The sequence below is a fragment of the Rhinolophus sinicus genome, chromosome 16 (genome assembly GCF_057876585.1).
Source record: "Rhinolophus sinicus isolate RSI-liver-muscle chromosome 16, RSI-T2T, whole genome shotgun sequence".
Classification (NCBI taxonomy): Eukaryota; Metazoa; Chordata; class Mammalia; order Chiroptera; family Rhinolophidae; genus Rhinolophus; species Rhinolophus sinicus.
Window position 1 is genome coordinate 170,799,104 of NC_142516.1, and position 26,075 is coordinate 170,825,178.

Here is a 26,075-nt window from a genome sequence, read left to right on the forward strand (position 1 = left end):
TAGATACATTATGAAAGAATTTTACATCACAGCAAGTAAATAAAAAATTTAAAAAGTATTTTAAAGAAATGAACTATATTACTATGTAGCTATGCAAGCAAAACATATGTATGTATAAATATATGAATTTGATTTATCATCAACCACATTGCATGCTAAAGGCAAACCTAAAGAGACTTTGTTTTAATTCTAAGCCACCATTAGTATAGAAAAGTAGTTGACGGCTACATATTTTCAGCCCACTAACAGGAAAAAAAAAAAAAAAAAAAGGAAAAAGAAGACTAAAGGCTTGGGGAGAGGCAGATTCTAGAGAAAAAACAGACTGAATGTTGCTGAGATTTTCTATCACTAGGGATAACAATTAATTGAGTCATCCATTTAATTATTGTTCTACCCCCTTTATTGTCGCTTTTACCTGCCAAACACATGCCTCAGAGTCCTTTCACTTGCTTTCCTTCTGCCTTATGTCTATTGCCCTGGTAACTGCAACAGTCCCTTCCACCTTCCCACCTCTTTATTCAGGCCTCTTCACAAATGTACCTTCATCAGAGAGACTTTCTCTAACCATATTATCTAAAATAATTGTTGCAGCATTCTCTGGTTCTTCACTTACTTCACTTTACTATATAACAATAAATCCCATGACATTATTTATTTGTTTGTTTTTTTCCACTAGGATGTAAATTTCACTAAGTATCTAGAACAGAGTTTGACACTGGTACAAATCGGAGAGTTATTAATTATTTAATGTCTTGAAAAGGAAAAAGCTGAGACCTCCCTCCAACACTTCTTTGGGAAAAGATTCTTACTTCCCAATATGCAAAAGCACAAAATTATCCAGGAAAAATATGTTATTTATGTCTTCTTTAAATGCTAAGGAAATAATATGAACAAAAATGACATGAAATTCAATAACAAATCTGTTTCACTGGATTTATCATTGATTCTAAATATATTTTGTACAAACTAAATTTAAAAAATAATTTGATTCTGTTTGTATTTTATCAAAGAAAATCTTATTTGGTTAAAAAGCCTACCTCTTGTCTTTAACATACTCAGATGACATTTCAGCAATTTGACTGCAAATTACAAATAACCAAAAGTATAGATCCTTTATATATTGTGATCTTAAGTAAATAAAGTGGCGATAACCTCAGGCACTGAGTTAAATATTTATTATGAAAAGTATTTTCTATGTGCAAATAACTGTTTTCTCCCTATGCTTCTCTTTTTACATGTACTCTTCATTACTTAGTGATGAATTCTTATTAGTTTAACATAATATATTTGGAATTTTTTCCATTACCCAAAGGATTGCCATTTGCTTACTGTTGACATACAAGGAATGTTACCTATCATTGGCATCTTCAGACCTCCCCTCGTGGCGTGAGACTTCACCATCTGGCCACTGTCTTCCCAGAGTGATCCTTTATGCCCAGGTCATGTAAAGGGAATATAGGGATGCTTCAATATTAAAAGTTAGTAATCTTTTTAATAGTAAATGAAATTAAAGATATTCTTCATGATCACGCTTAAGACTCACTCCAATAACTGATCAACGAACAAAGATTGGATAACATAGATCTTGTCACACTTCATCATTAATGAATCAATGTAACAATCTGAAATTGCTATCAAAGATCTTGTTGTTGAAGGACGTGATTATTCTTTAAAGCCAACTTCAAAAAGTCCAGTGTGCCTTATAATTTCTGGGCATTGATGCATTGTTTAAATATTTAAACAGCAGTGATATTTTCTGTTTATAATGTTTGATTTTTATAATTTGCTTAACTTACAGCCCCATCATTTGTATATTAAATAGTAGTGTATTTATCATAAACTATTTCAATTTAGATACAGAATTGTAGAAAGACAGAGATTATTATTTGTTAAATACCTTCTATATGCTGGGCCCTATGATAAAAGGTGTAATTGAATTTATTTTCCCCAAAACCTTTGGAAGTATTATAACTTCTGTTTTACAGATTAGGAAACAAGCTCTCAGACAGATTTTGCAGTTATTTCAAGTTCACACAGTTAATAAGTGCCAGACTGAAATTCGAATACAGGTCCTGTTGCCCCAAGAGTAAGCTCCATCTGTATCATTTTAAGATTTTGGTAGATTTTGATAATGCTCTTCTCATTTATTCAAGATTGAAGACCCACCAATACATCTCTTCTCTGAGGCTTTTCCTTGCTCCCTTTATGATTTCAGTTTTTTCTTTCTGTGTTTTCTCCAATTCTATTACCTTTTCTATATACTGTTTTGAAAGAATCTCAAATCATAGATACTGCATTTTTATTAAAATGTACAAATATTTTGTTTCTCATTCATTATATACATTAGAGGATAGATATATCATTTTTGACTAACTGAGTTTGAATTTCTTTATGAATCTTTTTTTCTCTGACCTAACATTTTACCCCAGTGTTTGCAGGAAGGGATTGATATGGTATGGTACTTTCAGGAGATCTAGATCTTACCTCTGAAAAAGCAAGAGACAAATAAAAAATGTGTACAGGTTACATCTGGCTTTAGCTTTAGTTCAGTAATCTAGAAAAGGATACTAAATACTTCCTCTGTCTTTCAAAATTACTTCTTCCCACAGTATCCTTTCAATTCATTCATTACGCCAAGTTCTTTCCTGACCCAGGATATTTGCACATAACATTTTTCTTCTTACATTTCACTGGTTTGCTCTGCATGTTCCTCCAATGTCCATTGCTCTGTGCTACCTAAGGGGCTTTCACCTACCATTCTCTCTGGTTTGCTCTATCTCCTGCCCATAAATTGATTGCTTTCTTCTATTTTTTTTATTTCATTTATTTATTCTCTATTTCATCTCTATCTTTTTATCCATTGTGCATATGCATATACATATGCATGTACATCTTCTGTCTTTCAGGTAGGCTGTAGTATCAACTTTATAGGAAGCCCTTCTCTAAGAATTCTGTATAAAGTAGAAAACGGTCTGTGCAATGCCATTTGCTATCTCATCATGATGAGCAATTCATAGCACTTACCAAAATGTTTAGGTTTGTTTTGGTTTGTTTAGTTTTCTATAGCTCTTGTCCTCAAATAATGTGTAAACCCTGCATGGACAACGCCCTCTACACAGTGTACATTACAGTCACATGACAAGTGCTCAATTAGAGGTTGTATGTATCAATGTACCCTCTAAAATGTCCTACTTTAAATATTAATAATAAAATCATAACAATTTAAAACTTATAATGCCATAGAACTCAATACCTCCTGTAAAAGGAATCCACTTCAAAGTTTTCAAATAATTTTTAATATGTAATAAATGTTATTTGCCACATAACCTGACCTGCTCTCTGTCAAAAAACCATAAATATCAAAAAAATTTGTTTTCACTTTAATGTCATTGACTGTATTGTTTTATGTGATACGAATCCCTTTCAAACTCCATGTGTATTCATGAATATATATTATATATGTATATATATAATATATATATATTATGTATATATGTATAATATATGCACACACACGATATGTATTTAAATAGGAAATGATCAATCGACACTGCAATAACTATGTGGTTCTATGGATTTAAAGGTTAACACCCAAAACAAAGCAAAACAGGCTTTAAAATGGGTTAGTGAAGCACAAGCTTATGTGAAGAAAGGAGATGACTTTAGGAGTTAGGTTGCATATGAAAATTACAATTTTACAGATTTCTATTAGCCAGAGAAAGAGACTCAGGCATGGCAGACTAGAAATCGAGAGGACTGTGTAGTTGCCACGTTGGCCTCTTATGCTTCATTTTTACATGTTCGGTAAACAGGCATGTGAAATGATTGTGAAAAAAAGTAGCTGAAAAACTGGATGTACCTTATGAGAATTGGAAAAATATTTAAAACAGCTTATGTTGTGGGTTAGTCAGAATTTAAAATCTTTCTTTGTGTGTGTGTTTTCTACCAAAATAAATCCCTATACACTTCACTGCACAGGGCTGAATACACAGCCGATTCTCAATACTACTTAATTGATTTATTGAGATAGCCTGTGGTTTCAATTAGCTCTGCACACCTAGACATTTTTGTGAGTGTCAGAAATCCATAGTCTGGGTTTTCAGTGTTATATAGAGGTATAGATTTGTAGTAGTAGATCAGAAATAATGAATGAAACTTCTGATAAGCTTGTTCTATTGGATTAAGTGTCAATCTTAGATTTTCCAGACAGGAATCTAAAAAGTCAGAGAAAATTTGAAGTTTATTCTGTGATGTAAATTGTTCTAGTAGTCTATTATATTCATATAAATAACATTGGTATATGAAGAAATATTCATTTATTGGAAATTTGTTTTTTAAAAGTAAATTAAGATTTTTAAAGTTTTTGATAAAAGACAGCTAGCATTTCTATGTAAAACCAGCAGTTTGACTGGCACACATACTTTCTTCATTTCACTGAATTTTTACTACAAATAAAATACAGTGATGATACAAACATCATATCTGGTGATTAATATATATATATAAATTCCATGTACCCAGTTCAATAAATATTACCAGGAAGGAGAACTGACTCTGGGTGGTGATCACACCATGTAATTGTATGTGTATATATATATATATATATATATATATATATATATATATATATATATATACATACATATACATACATACATACATACATATATATGTGTGTGTATATATATACACACACATATATATATGTATGTATGTATATGTATGTATGTGTGTGTGTGTGTGTGTGTATATATATATATATATATATATATATATATATATATATATATGGGCAACATGGCCTCTAATTCCTTTAAAACAAATTATTGTTTTCTTACACTATCAAGAATTTACTTACTGCATCAGAATTTCTCTTAATTTCTCATTGTCTAATGTCAATAACAGTTTTCTGTGACCTCTATATTATTTTATTGGTTCATTAACTTCTTAGTATCCGTCCCTTTTGCTAGAGTAAAATTAACAAGTAATTTGCGAACTGAAGCAAGTGTTTTAATACATTTCTCCTACCTGAAATAATTTAAGAATATACCTTATATACAGACATTTATGAATATGGTCTAATCCTACAATAAAATTATGTAAAAGATCGATTTTCGTTTTTGTCAATCACTTGAAAAATGCCTAGCTCATCAGAAAAACAACGCTGTGAGTCATTGGGAATTATATGTCATGAATACTCAACTGTACAGTTAAGTTGCATCTAAAAAAAAACGCTTGTGAGAGTTGCAAGACCAACTCTTGAAATTTTTATTTTCAAAATAATGTTCATACCACGATGAAAGTCAATTAAATTTACAAATAATCTCCAAATAAATATAAATAGCCACAATTACTTAAGCACTAACAAAGTGCTAGTTGGTGAGCACATTTCATTTTATTTGATCCACACAAAAATTTAATGAAGTAGGTCTTCCTCATTAACTTCCATTTTGCAGATGAGGAAGCTGAAACTCAAAAAAATTAAGATCATTTCTCAAAGCCATCCAGATAGTAACTAGCAGAGGACTATGGTTTAATTTTAAAGCCTGTGAAGTTTCTAGTCTGCAATGTTGCTTCCCAATCAATATGCAAATTGAAGGAATAGTGCATATAACACTTTGCATGTGTTATAATTTAAATATCCTTATGCAAATCACATTTGCAAATATTTTATACACCTGCAATGAATTTCTAGCTAGATATCCTATTTTCTCAACCAATTAACATGCTTTCTGTTCCTATGGCATATTGCACATGACTATGTGACAGTATGAATATTATTATTTTTCTTATTAGTATTGCTATGTTAATATAAATGAAGGTAGTATTTAGTGTTTCAGAATTGTTGGTTTACAATTCTATCTACTTACTGGGCCATGCACAGTCTTATTTTTATCGTCACTCCCTGCTACTATGCTTGGCAATTTGACAGTGCTCAATAAACATTTATCAAATGAATAAAATACATGATGACAAAGTTGCCTTTTAAATTTTAACTAAGTTTCCTTTCAGTTCAGAATCCAAATCATAAATGCTTCAGAAATCATTCCCCAAAAGGATATGGTGCAAAATTCAACATATGTCAGTATTATGCCCTTGAATCAAACTTAATTACATACATAATAACATATGCATAGTAACATTAGATAACATGTAATTAGAGATTCAAAAAATAAGAAAGAGTATCCATTCACTCAAAAATAACCCATATTTTATCCTGCAAACACGCCTATAATTTTCTAAAATAGATTCACCCTCAGATTGCAATAGTTGTTTAATTTTTTTAAAACAGTAGACGCTCTTCAGATACATACACTTATACAAAAGCCCAATTTATATAAAAAAATAAAAGATTGTCTTTATTCAAACTGGGTGCATAGCCCAAGCTGTGATTGATTGCATTGTTTCTAACATTTTTAGCATCCTCTAAAGAGTGATAAAGAACTCGGAGTATTCCTCTGGCAAATTTAAAAGAAAAAAAGGGGGTAAAGCGTAGTTTTTTTGTTTGTTTGTTTGTTTGTTTGTTTTAATGTTGATAAAATATAAATCACATTAAATGATAGTAATAGCCCATTAATACCTGAGCATGAGTTAAACGATGTGCGCATCCTACATCAGTGCACAAGTTCAGAAAATTAAAAATCAATAAATAACAATAAAAAAGGAACAGTTTATCTTTGGGGGACAAAATACAGACAGAACTTCCTAAAACATAGTCTAGAAAAATAAAATTAAAAGGACTGTGAGCTTTGAAAAAAATCTATTCCCTGGGAATTCTAGGCCTTCCCAGGAAGTGCCACAACTTCTGATGCAAGTTTATAGAATTTCTTCCCATCATCTCTTAATGGCTTTATTGCTATAGTCTCCCATTTACTTTCCCCTGTCTTGCTTTCTACTGTTTATTTGTAACATGGCTGCCAAAGTGTTCTTAGAAAATATGTCAGATGCCCTCTCACCAGTGTTTCTCAATGACTTCCCATCTCATTCAGAAGGAAAACCAGCCTTCCTGCACTGGCCCATAAGATCCTAGGAGCGATGTGGTGCCTGATGCCTCCCTGAGCTCACCTCCAGCTCTGTTCCCTTTTGCTGCTTCAGCTCCAGGTGGTCTGACCCCTTAAATATTCCCAAAATTTTATCATGTCGCGGGTCCTTTTCTTTTCTTTTTTTTAATTTATTGAGGTGACAATTGTTAGTAAAATTACATAGATTTCAGGTGTACAATTCTGTATTACATCATCTATAAATCCCATTGTGTGTTCACCACCCAGAGTCAGTTCTCCTTCCATCACCATATATTCGATCCCCCTTTACCCTCATCTCCCACCCCCCACCCCCCACCCCCCTTACCCTCTGGTAACCACTAAACTATTGTCTGTGACTACGAGTTTTCGTTTCTCATTTGTTTGTCTTGTTCTTTTGTTGTTTTTGGTTTATATACCACATATCAGTGAAATCACATGGTTCTCTGCTTTTTCTGTCTGACTTATTTCGCTCAGCATTACACTCTCAAGATCCATCCATGTTGTCACAAATGTTCCTATATCATCTTTCCTTACCGCCGAATAGTATTCCATTGTGTATATATATACCACAACTTCTTTATCCATTCATCTATCGAAGGACATTTTGGTTGTTTCCATGTCTTGGCCACTGTAAACAAAGCTGCAATGAACATTGGAGCACATGTGTCTTTATGTATAAATGTTTTCAGATTTTTTGGGTAGATACCCAGGAGAGGGATTGCTGGGTCATATGGTAATTCTATTCGCAATTTTTTGAGGAACCTCCACACTGCCTTCCATAGCAGCTGCACCAGTTTGGGTTCCTTTTTCTCCACAGTCTCTCCAACCCTTGTTACTATTTGTCTTGTTGATGACAGCCATTCTGACTGGGGTGAGGTGATATCTCATTGTGGTTTTTATTTGCATTTCTCTGATGATTAGTGATGCTGAGCATTTTTTCATATGTCTATTTCCCATTTGTATGTCCTCTTTGGAGAAATGTCTCTGCATGTCCTCTGCCCATTTTTCAATTGGGTTGTTTGTTTTTTTTGTTGTTGAGTTGCATGAGTTCCTTGTATATTTTGGATATTAGCCCCTTATCGGAGGCACTGTTTGCAAAAATCTTATCCCATTCAGTTGGTTGCCTCTTTATTTTGTCGATGGCTTCTTTTGCTGTGCAGAAGCTTTTAAGTTTCATATAGTCCCATTCATTTATTTTAGCTTTTACTTCCATTGCCTTTGGAGTCAAATTCATAAAATGCTCTTTGAACCCAAGGTCCATAAGTTTAGTACCTATGTTTTCTTCTATGCAGTTTATTGTGTCAGGTCTTTTGTTTAAGTCTTTGATCCATTTTGAATTAATTTTGGTATGGTGATAGATAGCAGTTCAGTTTCATTCTTTTGCACGTGGTTATCCAATTCTGCCAGCACCATTTATTGAAGATGCTGTCTTTACTCCATTGTATGGTTTTAGCTTCTTTGTCAAAAATTATCTGTCCATATTTATGTGGTTTTATTTCTGGGTTCTCAATTCTATTCCATTGGTCTATGTGTCTGTTTTTCTGGCAATACCATGCTGTTTTGATTAATGTAGTCCTGTAGTACAAGCCAAAGTCAGGTAGTGTGATACCCCCAGTATTGTTCTTTTTTCTTAAGATTGCTTTGGCTACTCGGGGTCTTTTGTGGTTCCAAACAAATCTGGTGATTTTTGTTCTATATCTTTAAAAAATGCCATTAGGATTTTGATGGGGATTGCATTAAATCTGTATATTGCTTTGGGTAATATGGCCATTTTAACTATTTCATTCTTCTGATCCATGAGCACGGAATGTCTTTCCATTTCTTTTTGTCTTCTTCAATAGGCTGCAATGGAGAAAAAAATAAAACATTCTACCAACAAGTACTGGAAAACAAAAGAAATACCTCTTCCTTTGTTTTTCTATTCCATTTGCCTGGGGCACTATCCCAAATACATAAATAGCATGTGCTTTCCTTTCCTTCTGGACACTGCTGCACTATATCAATGCAGCCTGGCTATTCCGACTACTTAAATTTCAACTGTCTTCTCTCTAAAGCTCCCTGTCTTCCTTCCTTGATTTATTTATCTCTATAGATGTCCTCATCAACTGATATACTTATTTATTTCTTGAATTTTAATGACTATTCTTCATCTCAAAAATGTAAGCTCAAGGAGTGCATGGATTTGGGTTTAACCTTTTTTTTTGTTTTGTTTTCTTTTTTTGCCATGTCTCCATCACTTTGAACAGGGCCTGGCACAGAATAACTGCTTAATTAAAAAATGTGTTTGTATAAACTAAGGGATGAATGGATTCATTTTTTAATCTAACTGAAGGTTATGAATGTAAATGTGAAGATATTTAAAATAAATGTTTGACAATTGCAATGAAATGTCTGTCTAAATATATTGCCAATGCATTGCCTCTTTCTTAAAATGAGTATGTAGAATATATACTACATACTCAAGAATTTTTCTTGAGTGTTTTAGAGTCCATTAGTAATATAAATGAGAGTACTAAAATATTCCAGAAACTACTGTTTTATAATTCTATTTGCTCTTACACTAAATAACTCCAGAGACAACATTATATTGTATATTTCTTTAAATATGTTTTTTTTTTCTGTTATTCTTTCACTATAAAGTGCCTTTCCTTCCAACTCCCCAAATTGGTCATTATTAATAATTGAAAATGTGTTTATTGATTTCCCATGCCATGAGAGGCACTGCATTTCCAGTATTAAATATTCTCTTTCCTCTAGAACCATCCTAGCCTAGTAAGATAATCTTCATTTTTTCCAGAAATTACTGACCCAAAGAAGGGAACACTACTTTTATTTTCAAGTAGGCACACACACACACACACACACACACACACACACACAGTATCAGAAAGCTCATTTTTGAGAAGACTAAAAAGTTTTTCTTTTATTAGAGCAGAGCAAATCTATAGATAATTACCAACCTCCAATCTCTGAATCACACAATTTATGAAAGATATTCAGAGCCCCAACCCCTAACGAGTTTGTCTTTGTAAGAAATCTATTCCTGTACATGATAGGAGGAAAAAATAAGCTATGGAATAGTGTATAAGATAGATAATAGAAAAATAATATGTGTGGCAATTAGTGTTTTAAATTTATTTTCTTATATTAAGTGTCTTTTATAATGCATACCTAATGAGATTTTTATAAGGATTAAATGAAATGGTCGTCTGGCATGTAGTGAGATGCCATAAAAATATAGTTCTCACGTTAGTTTCCCAGATCACTGTTTAAGAAGAAAGCAATGATAACATTAAAAAATTCTGTATCTGTACATCTATGTCTAACTATTAAAGGAAATATTTCATAGTTAATCTATTATGGATAAATTAAAAGAATTGAATATAACCTGCAAATTCATCTTTTGTTTTTGAACTGTCATCTTCATTTATAATTTTGTCTTAGAAATATACACAAAAACTTAAATAGACTCCAATCTCAGGAACTCTATGTGGTGAGATAATCTTCAGATTTCTCTATACTAGTATTTTTTTTTTCAGACTTGACAATATGCCTGTATTCAGTACATGTCATTTTTCCCCTGCTCTCTAAAAGAGTGAGAATTTTCATCTTTAATGATGGCTGACACCTGGAATAGCGTAGGAAGAGAATGGTCACTGTAGTTGCAGGAGACAGGAACTAGCTCAAAGGGTCCGTTGGTTAGCTCCCCACAACACTGTCAATAGTGTTCTTTTAGACTGGGGACCAAAAGACATCTGACTGGTGGTGTTATGAAAATATACTCAAAACCTTGAGTTGTGATATTCAAATTAGAAATTAGAAACTTTTTTACTTAAGTAAAAATGTTCAGAAGGAATTTGATTTCTCAGAATAAACTCACTGAAGCTAATTGAATAAAAAGCACAGCACTGTTTCTCAAACAGAGTAGAGTAAGTCCTTACTTAACATTATCGATAAGTTCTTGGAAACTGACTATAAGCAACATAACTTATAAAGAAACCAATGTTACCATAGGCTGTGTGATATAAAGAAGAGTTAAGGTCCTATGGCACATTTCTGGCCACAAAAACATCACCAAACTTCTAAATAAAGACCCCAAACACTACTAATATTAAACATAGAAATAAATGTGAGCTACACATACATTTAAGACAGATGAATAAAACCAAGTAAGATAATTTTTCCTACCCACGTATTCCAGTTCAGGGGAGTAGTTGGAAGGATCCTATCCCGGCAGTTTAGGGCACAAAGAGGGACCCATCCTGGACAGGCTACCCTTCAATCTCAGGGAGCACTCAAACACACCCCCATGATCACTCAGAGTGATATCACTTAGACACATCAGTTACTCTGATGTGCACATTTTTGGGGATGTGGGAGGAAACTGGAGTACCCAGAAAAAACCTGGGGAGAATGTGCAAACTCCACACAGACAGTGACTCCGGTTAGGAATTATTATTTTTTTTTTTCTCATCAACATTGTAACAAAATGAAGTTGAACAAAATGATATATTCAAAGACTTGTTGTATGTATTAAATATTGTTCTCAACTTTTATAAGTTCGTGTATTACTCACACATGAACTTCTGGAAAAGGGATCATTTATAAACTATCTAATTTTTCTTATATCCCTAATGAGAATTGCATTATGGCAAATGGGATCTCAACATCTTAAGTCATGTTTCTTTTTACTCGAGACTTTTAAAAAATCTTGTATTTATTATACATGAGGTCACTTAACATTAGTGTTACACGGTATTATGTTTCATTCACTTTTGGAAAGAAAATGCCATTACAAAACTATCTTTATTTAATTTCATATCCACAAGTCTGTGCACTTATTTTAAACGACATCCACTCATTTTAAATGGTATTTTTTCAGTAACACACATAGATATATTTCATTCAAATAAAACAAAGAAACAAAAACAAGCAAAAATACAGGAGCCATCTTAAGACATGAATTTTCAAATTGGATCATAATTAGCCATTCAAATGCTTTAGTTGAGTATTATTATGTAGCGGCAACTTTTAAACATTGTAAAAGGACTGTCAAAAAAATTCAAGAGAATCAGAATTCACTTTTCTTGGATAACCATGTATCTAAGTGACTGTGTTTAGAAAATGATTACTAAGAGAAAAGATTTCATGTAAGAAAATGTGAATCCTGATTAATCTTGTTGCTAAAACGTGTCAAGGGACTATGGCAATAATCTGAACACTCCTATGAAAGACCCCGATTGACTGAAATGACAGTTCAATTTAATTAAACAATAGGATTAGTATAATGAAATAGATTTTGTCTTTAAAACAAAGTGTGATGTGATTAAGATTCTTAAAAAGTGATTTTTATTATGTCAATGTCCTCTTCCCTATAAATTTGATTATCTTGAATCTTAATTTAATTGACTCACAAGTCTATTATCAATTATGACTGGCTAAACAATCATCCTTTTTTGGATCTTCCAGCCAGTTGCAAGGAACTTAATTCTTTCATATTTGCTACTTCTTGGCAGTAAACCTAGTATGTAGTAAAGGCTCAATTAAAGTTATTTTATTTTGAATACTGGGTAAATAAATGAATGAGTGCCGTATTTCACAAAGCATACTTTTTCAAGGAGATTTTCTAAAATGTAAAGCTGTACCTTAGTAAATTACTTCTCTTCCTTCCTTCCTTCCTTCCTTTCTTCTTTCTTTCCTTTCCTTTCCCTTTCTTCCCTTCTTTCTCTTTCTTTCTTTCTTTCTTTCTTTCTTTCTTTCTTTCTTTCTTTCTTTCTTTCTTTCTTTCTTTCTTTCTTTCTTTTCTTCTCTTTCTTTCTTTTTCCTTCCTTCCTTCCTTCCTTCCTTCTTCCTTCCTTCATTGTTGTGTTTCTTTTTTCCTTCTCTCCTTCCTTCCCAATTATAGTATAGTAACAATCAACTTAAAAATATATAATGTCTTCTTCTTCAATCATTTCACTTAAACATAATTTTAGGCATACTTTATTTTCTAAATCCTATATATTTTATTTGGTAATTTAGATGAATTGTATTTAAGCATCTTCCCCAGTAATAGTGAATATTGTATACAGATTGATAAATATAGAAAAGTAGATATTTTAAATAATAGACTGAAACAATGTTTTAAGAATATGTAATATTACTATAGACTAACAAATAGACATTAGTCTTTATCTGTTAAATATGCTTTAATATTTTAAATTCATGTTCTTTTACTAACACTCAATACTACATCTCTTGGGTTATATAAATTACCGACCTTCAAACAGGTAACTTTTAAGTTGCATAATAATATTAACATTGCAGAGTAAAAGGGGAATACAAAATAAATTTTAGAATAACAACAAAAACAAAATTTACATTACTGGTTTTGAATAGTTTTTGATGTTTAATTAAGGAGGAAAGTATAGATATAGCATTTATATGATTTATTTTATATTATTTTAATTAAATTAAAAGTAGGTAAAGTTAGAAAAGTCACAAAGCACCGATTACTATGGAAATCATTTAATTATATGCACTTCAAATTTCTACATAACCTCTGATGGTCAGTTTTTTCTGTCCTGTTTGTGATATGTAATTTCATGCGTTATTTTCGTCCCTAAAGGAAATACTTACTTGATTCAGTTCTTAGAAAAAAATGATGTGTCACTGTTGTTTGCTTTAAAGGGATTTTTTTTTTTTAACACTGAATACTGAAAGAAAAATCAAGGCACAGGGGATTGCAGTCCAGCTGTTGTGGCATAAATCAATATTTAAAATGCACAATAGTGACTTTTCTTTCCCTGAAGGTAGGGATTTTGTGTGCCTAATTTCTTGTTTTATTAAAATGTCCAACACTGTCTAGGAAGAACGTCAAAGTTAGCTTTGGTTTCTATTTAAGTTTACTGCTCAGCAACGGGGTAACAGAACACTAATATAACTGCCCTTTGGGGGGTTGTTGAAGCTGTGAATTTCAAGAATGGGCAACCACCATATTCCTGGCTCAGTTAGGGAACCCACTGATTCTCTGGCCTCTTTTTGCCTTCAGCAAAGGGAACTGGGTTCTATTTTAATGGCTCATTGAAGGAAAAGATGAAAATCTCCAAGTAGTCATAGCTAGAAAGGGACCATAATCATCATCACTCTAAATGTAGGTACAAGGAGAAACACATCTTCCTTGTTCAAAGAGGAGATTTTAGAAGAGCAACCTTGGGATATGCATACAATAGTCGCCCGTGATCCATAGTTTTGCTTTCCATGGTTTCGGATACCCGTGTTCAACCCCAGTCCAAAAATAATAAATGGAAAATTCAGAAATAAATAATTCATAAGTTTTAAATTGTGCACCATTCTGAGTAGCATGATGAAATCTCACACTGTTCTGCTCATTCCTACGCAGGACACAAATCATCCATTTGTCAAGCTTACCCGGGCTATGTGTGCTACCTGCCAGCTAGTAGCCCTCTCAGTAACAGATCCACTGTCATGGTATCACGGTGCTTGTGTTCAAGTAACCATATTTTACTTAATAATGGCCCCAAAGCACAAGAGTTGTGATGCTGGCAATTTGGATATGCCAAAGAGAAGCCATAACGTACTTCCTTGAAGTGAAAGGTATGCAAGTATAGGAAAAAACAGTATATGTAAGGTTTGGTACTATCCAAGGTTTTAGACATCCACTGGAGGTTTTGGAAAGTATTTCTCTGAAATAAGGAGACCAGTTTATTTGTTTATTGCCTAACCTCTTTCATGCATTTATGTCATGATTTATGTACTACAAGGTTACGCCTTTAAATTTTATTTTATCATTTTATTCCAGTTCTTGGTGTAGGCTGAGAACAGTTTTCATTCTAAGGCTACACACCAAGTGCACTGATTTTTTAAACTCCATCCCCTCCACTCAGATGCCCATCTTCAAATTTCTACTGTGTACCTCTGGCCCCCAGGGTAGAACACTGCCTGAGTGAATTAATGACAGAATCGCAATGTAAGTGTGAAAATGGTGGCATCATCACCCTTTGACGCCCGCATCCCTTTTTCTTCTGTGTCTCACTCCAGAGAAACTAAGGCTAAAGGTTAAAGGATGCGGTTTATTAAATAAGTCAAGCCATTAACCTGCAACCTGCAAACCAATGGCAGCCTATTAAGTTTACGCTGCCATGATTCATATTTGATGTTTACTGATGCTACAGCATCACGTTTGCTTTACGTTTATTGGTACACAATAATGTAATGAGGAAAGAGGATGGAAAAAGGTGACAGGACCCACGCAAAGGGACGATAAGAGCAGCAGCCTCACTTGCATAAAGAAGATTGAAGCCTTCCCTCCCTCCCTCCATCTCTCCGTACAGGCCCCAGTGCACATTTGCGTCACTTACAGGGGAGGAGGAGGCGCTGAGGCAGAGAGAAAATTGTACTGTGAGGACCTTGACAGCTTTCCCTTTTGCCTCCCTATATTTTCTGGAATATTTATATTTCCCTTTTACAAACAGAATAGAAAACCACCCTTCTCGCCTTGCAAAAGACATTTGACGTTCTCAGAAATATCCGGCAATCTCTTAGAGCATCCTCGGAGAGGCCAGGGACAGGGACGCAGGTGCACCGAGAAGGCTGGGGCGAGGAGCGCTTCTTCGCGACTTGGGGCTCTTTCTCGCTCTTTCTCTCTCTGCGCTCTCCAGTCACTGAACTCATCTGCAAGGACAGGAGAGCTGACACTTTCCCGGCTGAGGCTGTGCCACGGGCACATCCCAGGGAGGTGTATCCAGCTACCTCCGCCTCCCGAGCTTCGGAGCGCGCAGACCTCCCTCCCTCGCGCATCTCCAGCACCAGTTTCTTCCCTCCCGCAGGAATCACCCGCCTCCCGCGCGGGGATCGAGGATTCTCAGATCTCGGCGTCCCACTCCTGCCTCTGCTCCCGGCGGGTGGGCTCACCACGCGGAGGTCCTGCGGACCTGATCGCAGCGGAGCCGCGTGGCTCTGTCGTCCGCGCTCTGGTTGTCGCCTGGCAGGACGCCCACCTCACCCCGTCTGCTCCCTGGGTGCAGCGGGTGCATCCCGCCTCCTTCTCCAATCCCGGGCTCCGCTGGCCCATCTACTTCTGCGCCAGCTGAGGTCCCTTTGCCTTCCTGGTGTCAAGCATGTCGGGCTCTGGACGAAAAGACTTCGATGTGAAGCACATCCTGCGACTCCGCTGGAAACTCTTCAGCCACCCGTCACAGTCCCCAGGCAGTCCGGCGGGGGGCGGCTGCCTGCAACAGGATGGCAGTGGCGGCTTTGAGCATTGGGGACCTAGCCAGAGCCGCCTTCTCAAAAGCCAAGAGAAGGGCAGCGTGACCACTTTCTGGAAGAAGCCTTCCTCTTCTTCCTCATCTTCGTCTTCCTCTCCATCCTCTTCCTCTTCTCCCTTCAACCCACTGAATGGCACCTTGCTGCCAGTGGCCACAAGGCTGCAGCAAGGGGCGCCCGGGCAGGACACCCAACATCCCGCCAGGACTCTCTTCTACGTTGAGTCCCTAGAGGAGGAAGAAGTGCCTGGCATGGACTTTCCTGGACCACACGGAAAAGGGCTGGTCCTGCAAGAACTCAAAGTGGAGCCGGCCAACTCCAGCCAGGCAACAGGTGAAGGATGTGGACACAGGTACCGTAAGTCCCCATGGAGCATCCAAAAATCTCCAAATTTCCACTGGTTTCCCTCCCACCCCTCATGTGCTCTGGTAATTACTAAGTCGGAAGGGTTTCAGGTTGAAAATTTTGGTTAAGAGCTATCAGCCCAGTTTTTATTACTCAAGTTGTAATCTCGTTAAAAAGTTTTCTCATTAATTTCTATTGGCTCATACATATTGCTTTTCTTTTTGCAACTTTTCAGAGTTCTAATCACAAATTGAACATATATGCATTTTGGTGAATCTCCAGGTGGAGTGCTTCTCACATTTCTGAGATTATAATATTATTCTGTCATCATCTGTCATTAAATTACATCAGTCTTCCAGTTGTCTGATGTGAGGTGAAACTTGCTTTGAATACCATTCAAATGCATTTCATATACTGGCCTAGAAACTGACTTAGCATGTTACCTATCTGGGATCCCTGTGGCTTGAAACCATATTCCAGGAGGAATGAGGTGGACAAAAGGAAGCCACTGGACAGCTGCATTATCTTCTCTCTTTTTCTCCATGAAATACAGTATTATTGTTCTTTATCCCAACTCCCCTTTCTTCTTTTTTTTTTTTTTAAGTTTATTGGGGTGACAATTGTTAGTAAAGTTACACAGGTTTCAGGTGTCTTTGTCTTCACCTGTTCCTTGTTCAAAGTCGTAGAAATAAACTGTTGCTGAGCCCTTTGGCAATCAGCTTTCCTGACTTGTTGGCTCAGTGTGGGATTGTGTATCCTTAGTAAAAAGGTCGACTTTATTTCTTGTTTATTATGAATATTACACCTCTTTGTGTAGGGTTCTCCTGCTTTTAAGACTTATAGAAAGTCTTCACAAACATAAAACTCCATCTGAGTTTTACATTTTTTAGAGAAATGACTCATTATCCTGCACGAGATCATTACCAGCTTTGGCATGTAGTGGGAATATAAAAAGATCTGCATTTAAATTTCTGATATCATAACACATTATTGAAGAACAGATACAGGAGAAACATAGGAAAATGATAATGACTATGTTAATGAAACATAACTACCTCTCAATAGCAAATGAGAAACAAGCAACTTTTTGAACGTGGTTGATTGAATCAGCTTCTTGTGAATTTGTTAAGCCACAAAACGAATACATAAAACAAAATCTTGAGTATAGGTAATCTTCAATTATGATGACAGATGTGAAGTTTGAGGTACAAAATAAACAACTTAAAATGTTCAGTTATATGTATTACATGGCTTTATATTTGAATCTTAAGAGACTTAAACATAATCACATAATATGTAAGAACATTTGATATAATGTAGGATAATTATTTCAAAGAGGGAGAAATTTAATTTGCAATTTTCAAGTATGTCAAAGCTGTATTCATATATAGGAAACCTAAATAAGTTTACTACTCAAGTAAAATATTTCACCGAAAAGGTTATAATTTGGGCTACCATTAATACCATGAAGCTATTTGATTGAATGTATTCACTAGTTATCTATAGTCTTAGACCTACCCTTTTTTTTAAAAATAAAATACGTTGGGTTTTACCCCCTTTAGTTAAGTAAATATATAACTTTGTTTTCAGTTTTGGGAAATCATTTGTAAACATTTAGCAATTTACTTTATTTATTTAAAAGAAACCAAATTAGGTTAAATATTTACTGATTATTAATTTATTGAAATTGACATTATTATGTCTCAGATAGTTCAGGAAAAACATAGATTAATGTTTTTCAGTTTTGTAAAGCTTTCAAATAAACTTAAAATATCTGACCTGGGAATATTAACGTTTGATCATAAAAAAATGACTTTATAACAAATATTTAAGTAAATGAGGCATATTTAGCATAACACATTTCTGAAGACTTTCATGTCAATTGGAGAATTTGAAAATATTAATGAAGTATTGAAATAATCAATATTACTAAATTAAAAATAAAACCAATAACTAATAGTTCAATTAGGGAAAATACCTATCAAATTTAACTTCCAGTCCCTCGTTTTTGAATATGCATCAGTGTTTTTATTCACAAAGAGTTGTACATGAATAGAATTCTCAAAATAAGCCAAGTACCACCTTAACTCATATTTACTATCAGAATGAGCGTTTCCTATGAGTTCTTATATAGTCTCAGGGATGCTGTATGTTCTTAAACCTTCATAGAGCATTGGTTCTATGCTCATGATTAATTAAAATCACAATACTAAACTTAGTAATTAGTCTCTCTCTCTCTCTCTCTCTCTCTCTCTCTCTCTCTCTATATATATATATATATATATATATATATATGTAATTTTAATATGTGATAGGAATAGGGATCATTTCACAAAAGTGAGAACATTTCCAAAGTTAAACACTGAATGGAAAATAAAATGCAAAATAATCAGTAATGTGGATTTATTTTTGTTTCTATCATAATGCATGCAAGAAATCTACATAATAATTATAATGATCAATGAGTGCATAAACTATGTATACCCTGCATGATTATTTTGATTACTTGGATCATTATCATACCATCACACTGAGATGTCACATTTGATACTTAGCTATTTGTTTTATCAATTCTGACTTCTATGCTAAATTAGTCTTCATAGACAAAGCAAGAATTGGCTTCTTTTTTGTTCTCTTTCTTCAAATTCTGATCTTCTCTTTATTTATCTGGTCTCACACTAGTTAGGAACATTGTTTTAGACAAGTATAAACAGCTCAGTTGGTTTAACTTGTTGTTCAAGCAGCAGCTGGAGGATGCTCAGGGGAAAGCTGCTCAAAGGTCAAATTACCATGCAATTGAAACATAAAGGTGGTAAACTGATTCACTGCCCAAACCCAGCCTTTATCTTATCTCATCTTACTAGACATACATAAACAAACCTCAGTATTCTAATACCTTAACCATTATACCATTAAGAGTTCTAACTTTTATAGTAATAGTCTCCTGACCTATGCTATTGCCCACTTATTTTCACTACCATCTGAATTCAGTTGTTGGGAAGTGTGTAATTTCCTAGATATTCAGACTAGTAAATATTTTCAGTGTGGATATTTTTGTCCAAAATTCTACATGTGATAAATTAAGAAACCAAAGAGAAAGATGTATATTCTTGCAGTATGTAGGAATGTGAGTAGGGGAAAAGACGTCATGTTTAACTGCTTTTTAGTTTTCTAACTTCTCACAGAGTGCAGGCATCTGATTCCAGGGTTTCAGTTACAATCCATACACTTTTTCTAATTTGTATGTCAAAACCTACACCTCCCCCCCATCTCTGGTCTCACATATCTGCCTCTCTATTGACCTCTCTGGTGGATGTCACAGAGACAATATAAATACAGCATGTAGACAATTGAGCTCATAATCTCCCGTCTTTCTTGCTCAATGTCCTTCATCTCTCTTAGAAGATAGCACTCTACACATTAGGTTGTGCAAACCAGGAATCCAGGGTCCTATTTGCCAACATCTTATTTCCCATCATTTTTAATATCCCACCAAGCGCTGTCACTTTTACTTGAGTAATGTACCCACTATAACCATCCTAAATCTCTCCATCTCCTTCATCTGCACCTAATACTAAGATACAGTCCTCATTCAACTCAACTTCTACAACTGCCATCTCTATCATGTTTCCTCATTAATTGTGCCACCTGTAATACATTCTCCACACTAGAGTTAATGGAAATCATAAAAAATAAAAATCTGAACCATTTTGCTACATCCGTGGCTCCTCCCAAAACAAACAAACAAACAAAAACATTCCCACATATCTCTGATAATAATTCATACTCTGGACAGGTAGGCCCCGCATGGCCTCTCTCTTGCTTGTCTATCACATGGGTCCTTCATTCACCAACCTCCCCTTCACCCACTGTCTTCCAGACTCATTGTCTTTCTTTGTCATTCTCTCTGCCTTTGGGCCTCACAAACTTGTTTCCTCTCCTAGTATATTGGTTTTCCTTCCCTTAACCTACCCTTCTTCAGTTTTTCCTCTTCATCAGTGAGATGTCTTGAGTAAAAGTTCTGTACCTTTATCAGACAAGCATTCATTGATTACCCTGGGCAAAAATTTTATTTAAAAAATTCCGATTTATGTTATCTTTTTATTTTATGTCCTTTGAGTAACTGCTGTCTACTTACTCTTAAATTTCTTATTGTACTTATAGCAATATATTCACACCTGTGTTGCTTTTATTGTTTGTCTAATTATAGTTGCCCAGTGGACAGGTTTTTTTCTATTTTGCTCATCATTTTATACCTATCACAGAGCATGTAGTTACTCAAATGCTATTCAGTGACTAAATATTTGTCATCATCATAATGAGTGACATTGATTAAGAACTTGTTAATTGCCAGATAGCATGTTGAATATTTATTTATATTGTGCAATTTAATATTCAGAATAACTCTAGGATTTTGGTCCAATTATAGATCCCTTTAATGGTTACATATATGAGAAGACTGAGATATAAACAGGTAATTAATTTGCCTAGAATCATAGACTTTTAAGTAACACAGCTAGACTTCTAATCTTCGTTATCTGATTCCAAACATCATATTTCAGGCCACTTTGCAACTCTTCTTTCCCTCTGCTTAAACAAACAAACAGAACATTAGTAAAGAGGCTTTAACTAAGGTTATGCTGAAGCAGTTCTTTTATTCCCTTGGTGGAAATTATGCTTGTGTTTGGATGTTTAGATAGATTTTTTAAAATGATAGTGATGCATGATGACTGATAAGTTTCAACCAACGAGGACTTCTTAGCAAGAGTTAGAGAACACTCATTTATTTCCTGAAGTATGGTGCATTTGGTGCATTGTACTTTATAATTAAACAAAAGTGTGAGGAAATAACCTACACAGGGAAAAATAACTTAATTTTGGAAGCCAAAAGAGACATTTATGATAGAAAATCTGCTTTTGAATATCAGAACAATTGATACATAGAAATGTCACAAGAAGAGAACATATACCATAAGAATCTCATGGAGGTAGGTGGGACCTGAGCAGGTATTTAAAATGAAAAGGAATCAGCCTTGCTTCGAAAGGTAAAACAATTTAAAAAATGCTAAAGGATCATTGGTTCAGAGAAGTGCTTCTCAAATTACGCTTATATAGAACACTAAAATGAAATATTGTTTGTATTTGCCCTGCAACCCCAATTTTGGTGTGAAGAAGAGCACGGAGTGATTTTACTCAATTTTATCTCTTTGGTAATTTGTCCTAGACTTGGGCATTCTAGAATCTACTATTATTTAAACCAGAACTAACAAAGATGATACCAAGTTTAGGGAAAGCATTTTTTTTTTTTCCTATTTCATGATGGATTTATCAATATGATGTGGTATTCTACAAAGAAGCCCACAGTTTCCAGTTGTCCTCCCGTCTGAACAAATTTGCTTCTGGGAAACTAAGATCTTAAAGGAAAAAAAAATGAGACCAGTAGGTTGGATTTGTAGGTACCCCAAATTTCAGAGCTGTTTGAGATAAAGATGTGAACTAAAATTTAAGATGAATTAAATACAACTTTTAATTATAGCAAACAGAAAAATCCATGGTCATTGAAAGATCATATTCTGGTTTTCATTGATAAATTTCTAATGAATATTTCGTAAACAATATTATAAACTTCTTTAAGATGTTATTTCAAATAATTTAAAAATAATGTTTAACCGGGGCCAGCCCAGTGGCTCAGGTGGTTAGAACTCCATGCTCCTAACTCTGAAGGCTGCCGGTTCGATTCCCATATGGGCCAGTGGGCTCTCAACCACAAGGTTGTCAGTTCAATTCCTCGAGTCCCACAAGGGATGGTGGGCAGCGCCCCCTGCAACTAAGACTGAACGGGGCATCTTGAGCTGAGCTGCCGCTGAGTTCCCAGAAGGCTCAGTTGGTTGGAGCTCATCCTCTCAACCACAAGGTTGCCAGTTCGAGTCCTCGACTCCCAAAAGTGATGGTGGGCTGTGCCCCCTGCAACTCGCAATGGCAACTGGACCTGGAGCTGAGCTGCGCCCTCCATAGCTAAGACTGAAAGGACAACTTGAAGCTGAATGGCACCCTCCACAACTAAAATTGAAAGGACAACAACTTGACTTGGAAAAAAGTCCTGGAAGTACACACTGTTCCCCAATAAAGTCCTGTTCCCCTTCCCCAATAATATGTATATATATATATATATATATATATATATATATATATATATATATATATATATAAAATGTTTAACCGCCCCCCCCCCCATTCAATCAAAATCAGCATTTGGTCAATAGAATATAATGTTCATCAGAAATGTGTTTCTGTCAATTTGTTTTTCCAAGCCTCAAAGATAATTTGTCTATCTGGGGAAGATATGCTTCTAAAAACTACATGTTAAGTCAGAGTTCATTGGGTTTGACCAGGAGCACTTATAGAATTTACAGAAAACTGAGTTCTGAGTATATTTTAGAGTAAACCAAGTTTCTGAACATGAAAATATATATAACTTTAAAAAATCTCAAAGTAATGAGATTCTATTGATTTTTTTTTTTAACCATCCGAAATAACTCCAAATATTTTTGTGGTAATTGTAATAACAAATGTCCTAGAATTTACATATTAGTTTAAGGCAGAATAATTTATCTTTCTGAATTTGAAATAATCTTATTCAAAACTTTGAAGAAAACTTCTGACGTGGACGGATAATCTGAACAGATTAAAGATGATTTTGAAGATCTTGTAAGTCAAGTATAGGGAAAAAAATCCATGTTGCACTATATAGTTTGATGCATTATATAGTTTGATGCTAACTACCTTTGCTGGCATTTCTGGCCAGGATTTGACAACAGTTTGATCTAAGTGCTTATGAAAGCTTGCCAAAGTTTAGCTCAACCAGACAGAATGTGTGCCGTGGTTTTAGGATCCCAAGAAAAAAAATCTATTTTGAATAGTAAGCTTATGAATCAGATCATTTTGACTGAGAAACGTGTCACAGAAATGATGCTTTAAAAACAAATTGATCAGAGAGCCTTCAATAATAGTAAAGAGTGTAATCAATGCTTGTTAACTCTAAAGTCAGACTTTCCAATTCCTTAGGTGGTATTAGTTCAATTGTGATAACTGATTCTCACAGGAAATCTTTTAGAACAATATACGAAACAACATTTTTCAAGATACTGGACATCACGTACTGAAGGAGAGTGATTCCTGAGATATGAAAAACTAACGAAATGAGCCCTGTGATTGCCCCAGCTCACTGCCTTGGGAAGGGGAAACAGGAGGAATGTGCTAATTATCATCATGGACTGAAGAGATGGAGCTGAGTGTCCACAGAGATCAAGGGAGTCATAAAAGAGTGTAGCATATGAGGAAAACTCCAGAAATCTGTGCAAGGGTCTTTTGAGTATTCAGTAAGTCCGTATTCAATAGGATACTGACAGGTACAAGTATTTAAAGAAACTGTCCAAGTCTTAGGGGGAAAAAAAAAAATCTCAGAATTAGAGGGATTGGTACCTGTTCCTAACAATCAGAATGGAAACCTCATGCTTCATGGGATTAGAAAAGTACATGGATGGGTATTAAGCTAATAATTGCAAACGACTACCCTTAGAATAAATACTTCCATGTTTTCACTTAACAAATCTTAACAGCAAGGCCCAAAATTATTAAACTGTTTACAGGTAATGTAACTGTGCCCTAGAACAAAATTGAAGAATAATTCACATATTCATAAATATTCAATACGAAATAAAGTATTAGGTTGGTGCAAAAGTGACTGTTTTTTGCAATTATTTTTAACTTTTTAAATTGCAATGACTTTTCCACCAACCTAATAAATTTTTCCATGTCTGACATCCAATTGAAGACAACTAGGCAACAAAGAAGTGGAAAGATGTGAATCATAATTAGGAGCAGACAATGTCATTAAAACAGTTAAAAACATATTCTATATGTTCAAAGAATTAACTAGAGTCTTGATACATATGGAAAGAGCAACATTAAACTTCTATATCAAACTAAAACTACAATGTCTGAGATGAAAAATATGCTGGATAAAATAAATGACAGAGCAGAAATTGCAGAAAAACAATAGCAAGGAAACATAGCAAGGAAACCATCCAAAAATGAAACAAAGAAGAAAGCTATGATAATTTTAGGAGGTATAATATATTTTTTGGAATTCCCAGAGGAGTAAAAATTGAAAGGAAAAAAAAAAAATTTTAAATAATAGAAGAAATTTTCTTAATTTGATGAAAACTATAAACCCATAGATTCAACAATATCAATGAATTCTAAGCACAAGAAACATGAAGGAAACATGTAGGAAACTACCTTTTGATAAAATTATCAAAACCAATGATAAATAGAAAAAATATTAAAACATCCAGAGAATGACAGTTAGGTTTGCGAATTTATTGTAATGATGTTACTAACTTTTTTTGATATCAGAGGGATTATTCCTTATGAATTTGTATCAACTGGACAAACAGGTAATTTGGAAGTGCTGAAGAGACTGTGTGCAAAAGTTAGACAACTTGAACCTTTTCCCTACAATTCATGGCTCTTACGTCAGGACAATGCACCAGCTCACCAGGCACTGTCTGTGAGGGAGTTTTTAGCCAGGAAACAAATAAGTATTGGAACTGCTCCCAACTCACCTGATCTGGCCCCCCAATGACTTCTTTCTTCACCCAAAGATAAAGGAAATATTGAAAGGAAGACACTTTGACGACATTCAGTACATCAAGTGTAATACAATGATTGCTCTGATGGCCATTTCAGAAAAAGAGTTCAAAATTTCTTTGAAGGGTGGACTAGGTCCTGGTGTCAGTGCATAACTTCCCAAGGGGACTACTTCGAAGGTGACCATAATGATATTTAGCAGTGAGGTATGTGGCACTTTTTCTAGGATCAGTTCGCGAACTTAATTGTCAGAACTTGTTATGAAGAGAGAGATAGAAACAAGTATGATGGACCATTTTTCATTGGAAATTATAAAAGTGATGGATGGATCAACATCTTTTGAGTACTGTAAGGAAAAAAAAGTGTCTATTTGAAGTTCTATATACATCCAAAATATTTTTCAAAATGACAGTGATATAACATTTTTTTCCCAGACAGAATAACTGCAGCAATTCATGTGCAAGAGACATGCTCTGCAAGAAATGTTAAATGAAGTCCTTCAGGCACAAGGAAAATGATACCATTGGTACAAAAAAATAAAACATACCAAGAATGGTAAATACATGGTTTAAAAAACAAGACTATTCCTTATTATTTAAATCTGGAATATTTGAAAGATAAATGATGGTTAAACAAACAAAAAATACTGTATTATGAAGTTTTTATCATATGTGTGAAATAAATGACAATAGTATTAAGACTGGTGAAGATATAGTACTGCAAAGTTCTTATGCTAAATGTGAAGTGGTTTATCATTTGAAGGTAGTCTCAGAAGTATATTATAAATTC

At 34.5% G+C, this 26,075-nt stretch overlaps 1 protein-coding gene across 1 annotated transcript in view; it reads left to right on the forward strand.

Annotated features, from left to right (window-relative positions):
* Window positions 1-15,687: 15,687 nt before the first annotated feature.
* KLHL1 (kelch like family member 1) overlaps window positions 15,688-26,075 on the forward strand; it is a 305,504-nt gene continuing 295,116 nt past the window's right edge. Inside the window, exon 1 of the mRNA XM_019751890.3 lies at window positions 15,688-16,641. Within this exon, the coding sequence (XP_019607449.1) occupies window positions 16,142-16,641 (500 nt within the window). The 5' untranslated portion in view covers window positions 15,688-16,141. The remainder of the gene's footprint in view (window positions 16,642-26,075) is intronic.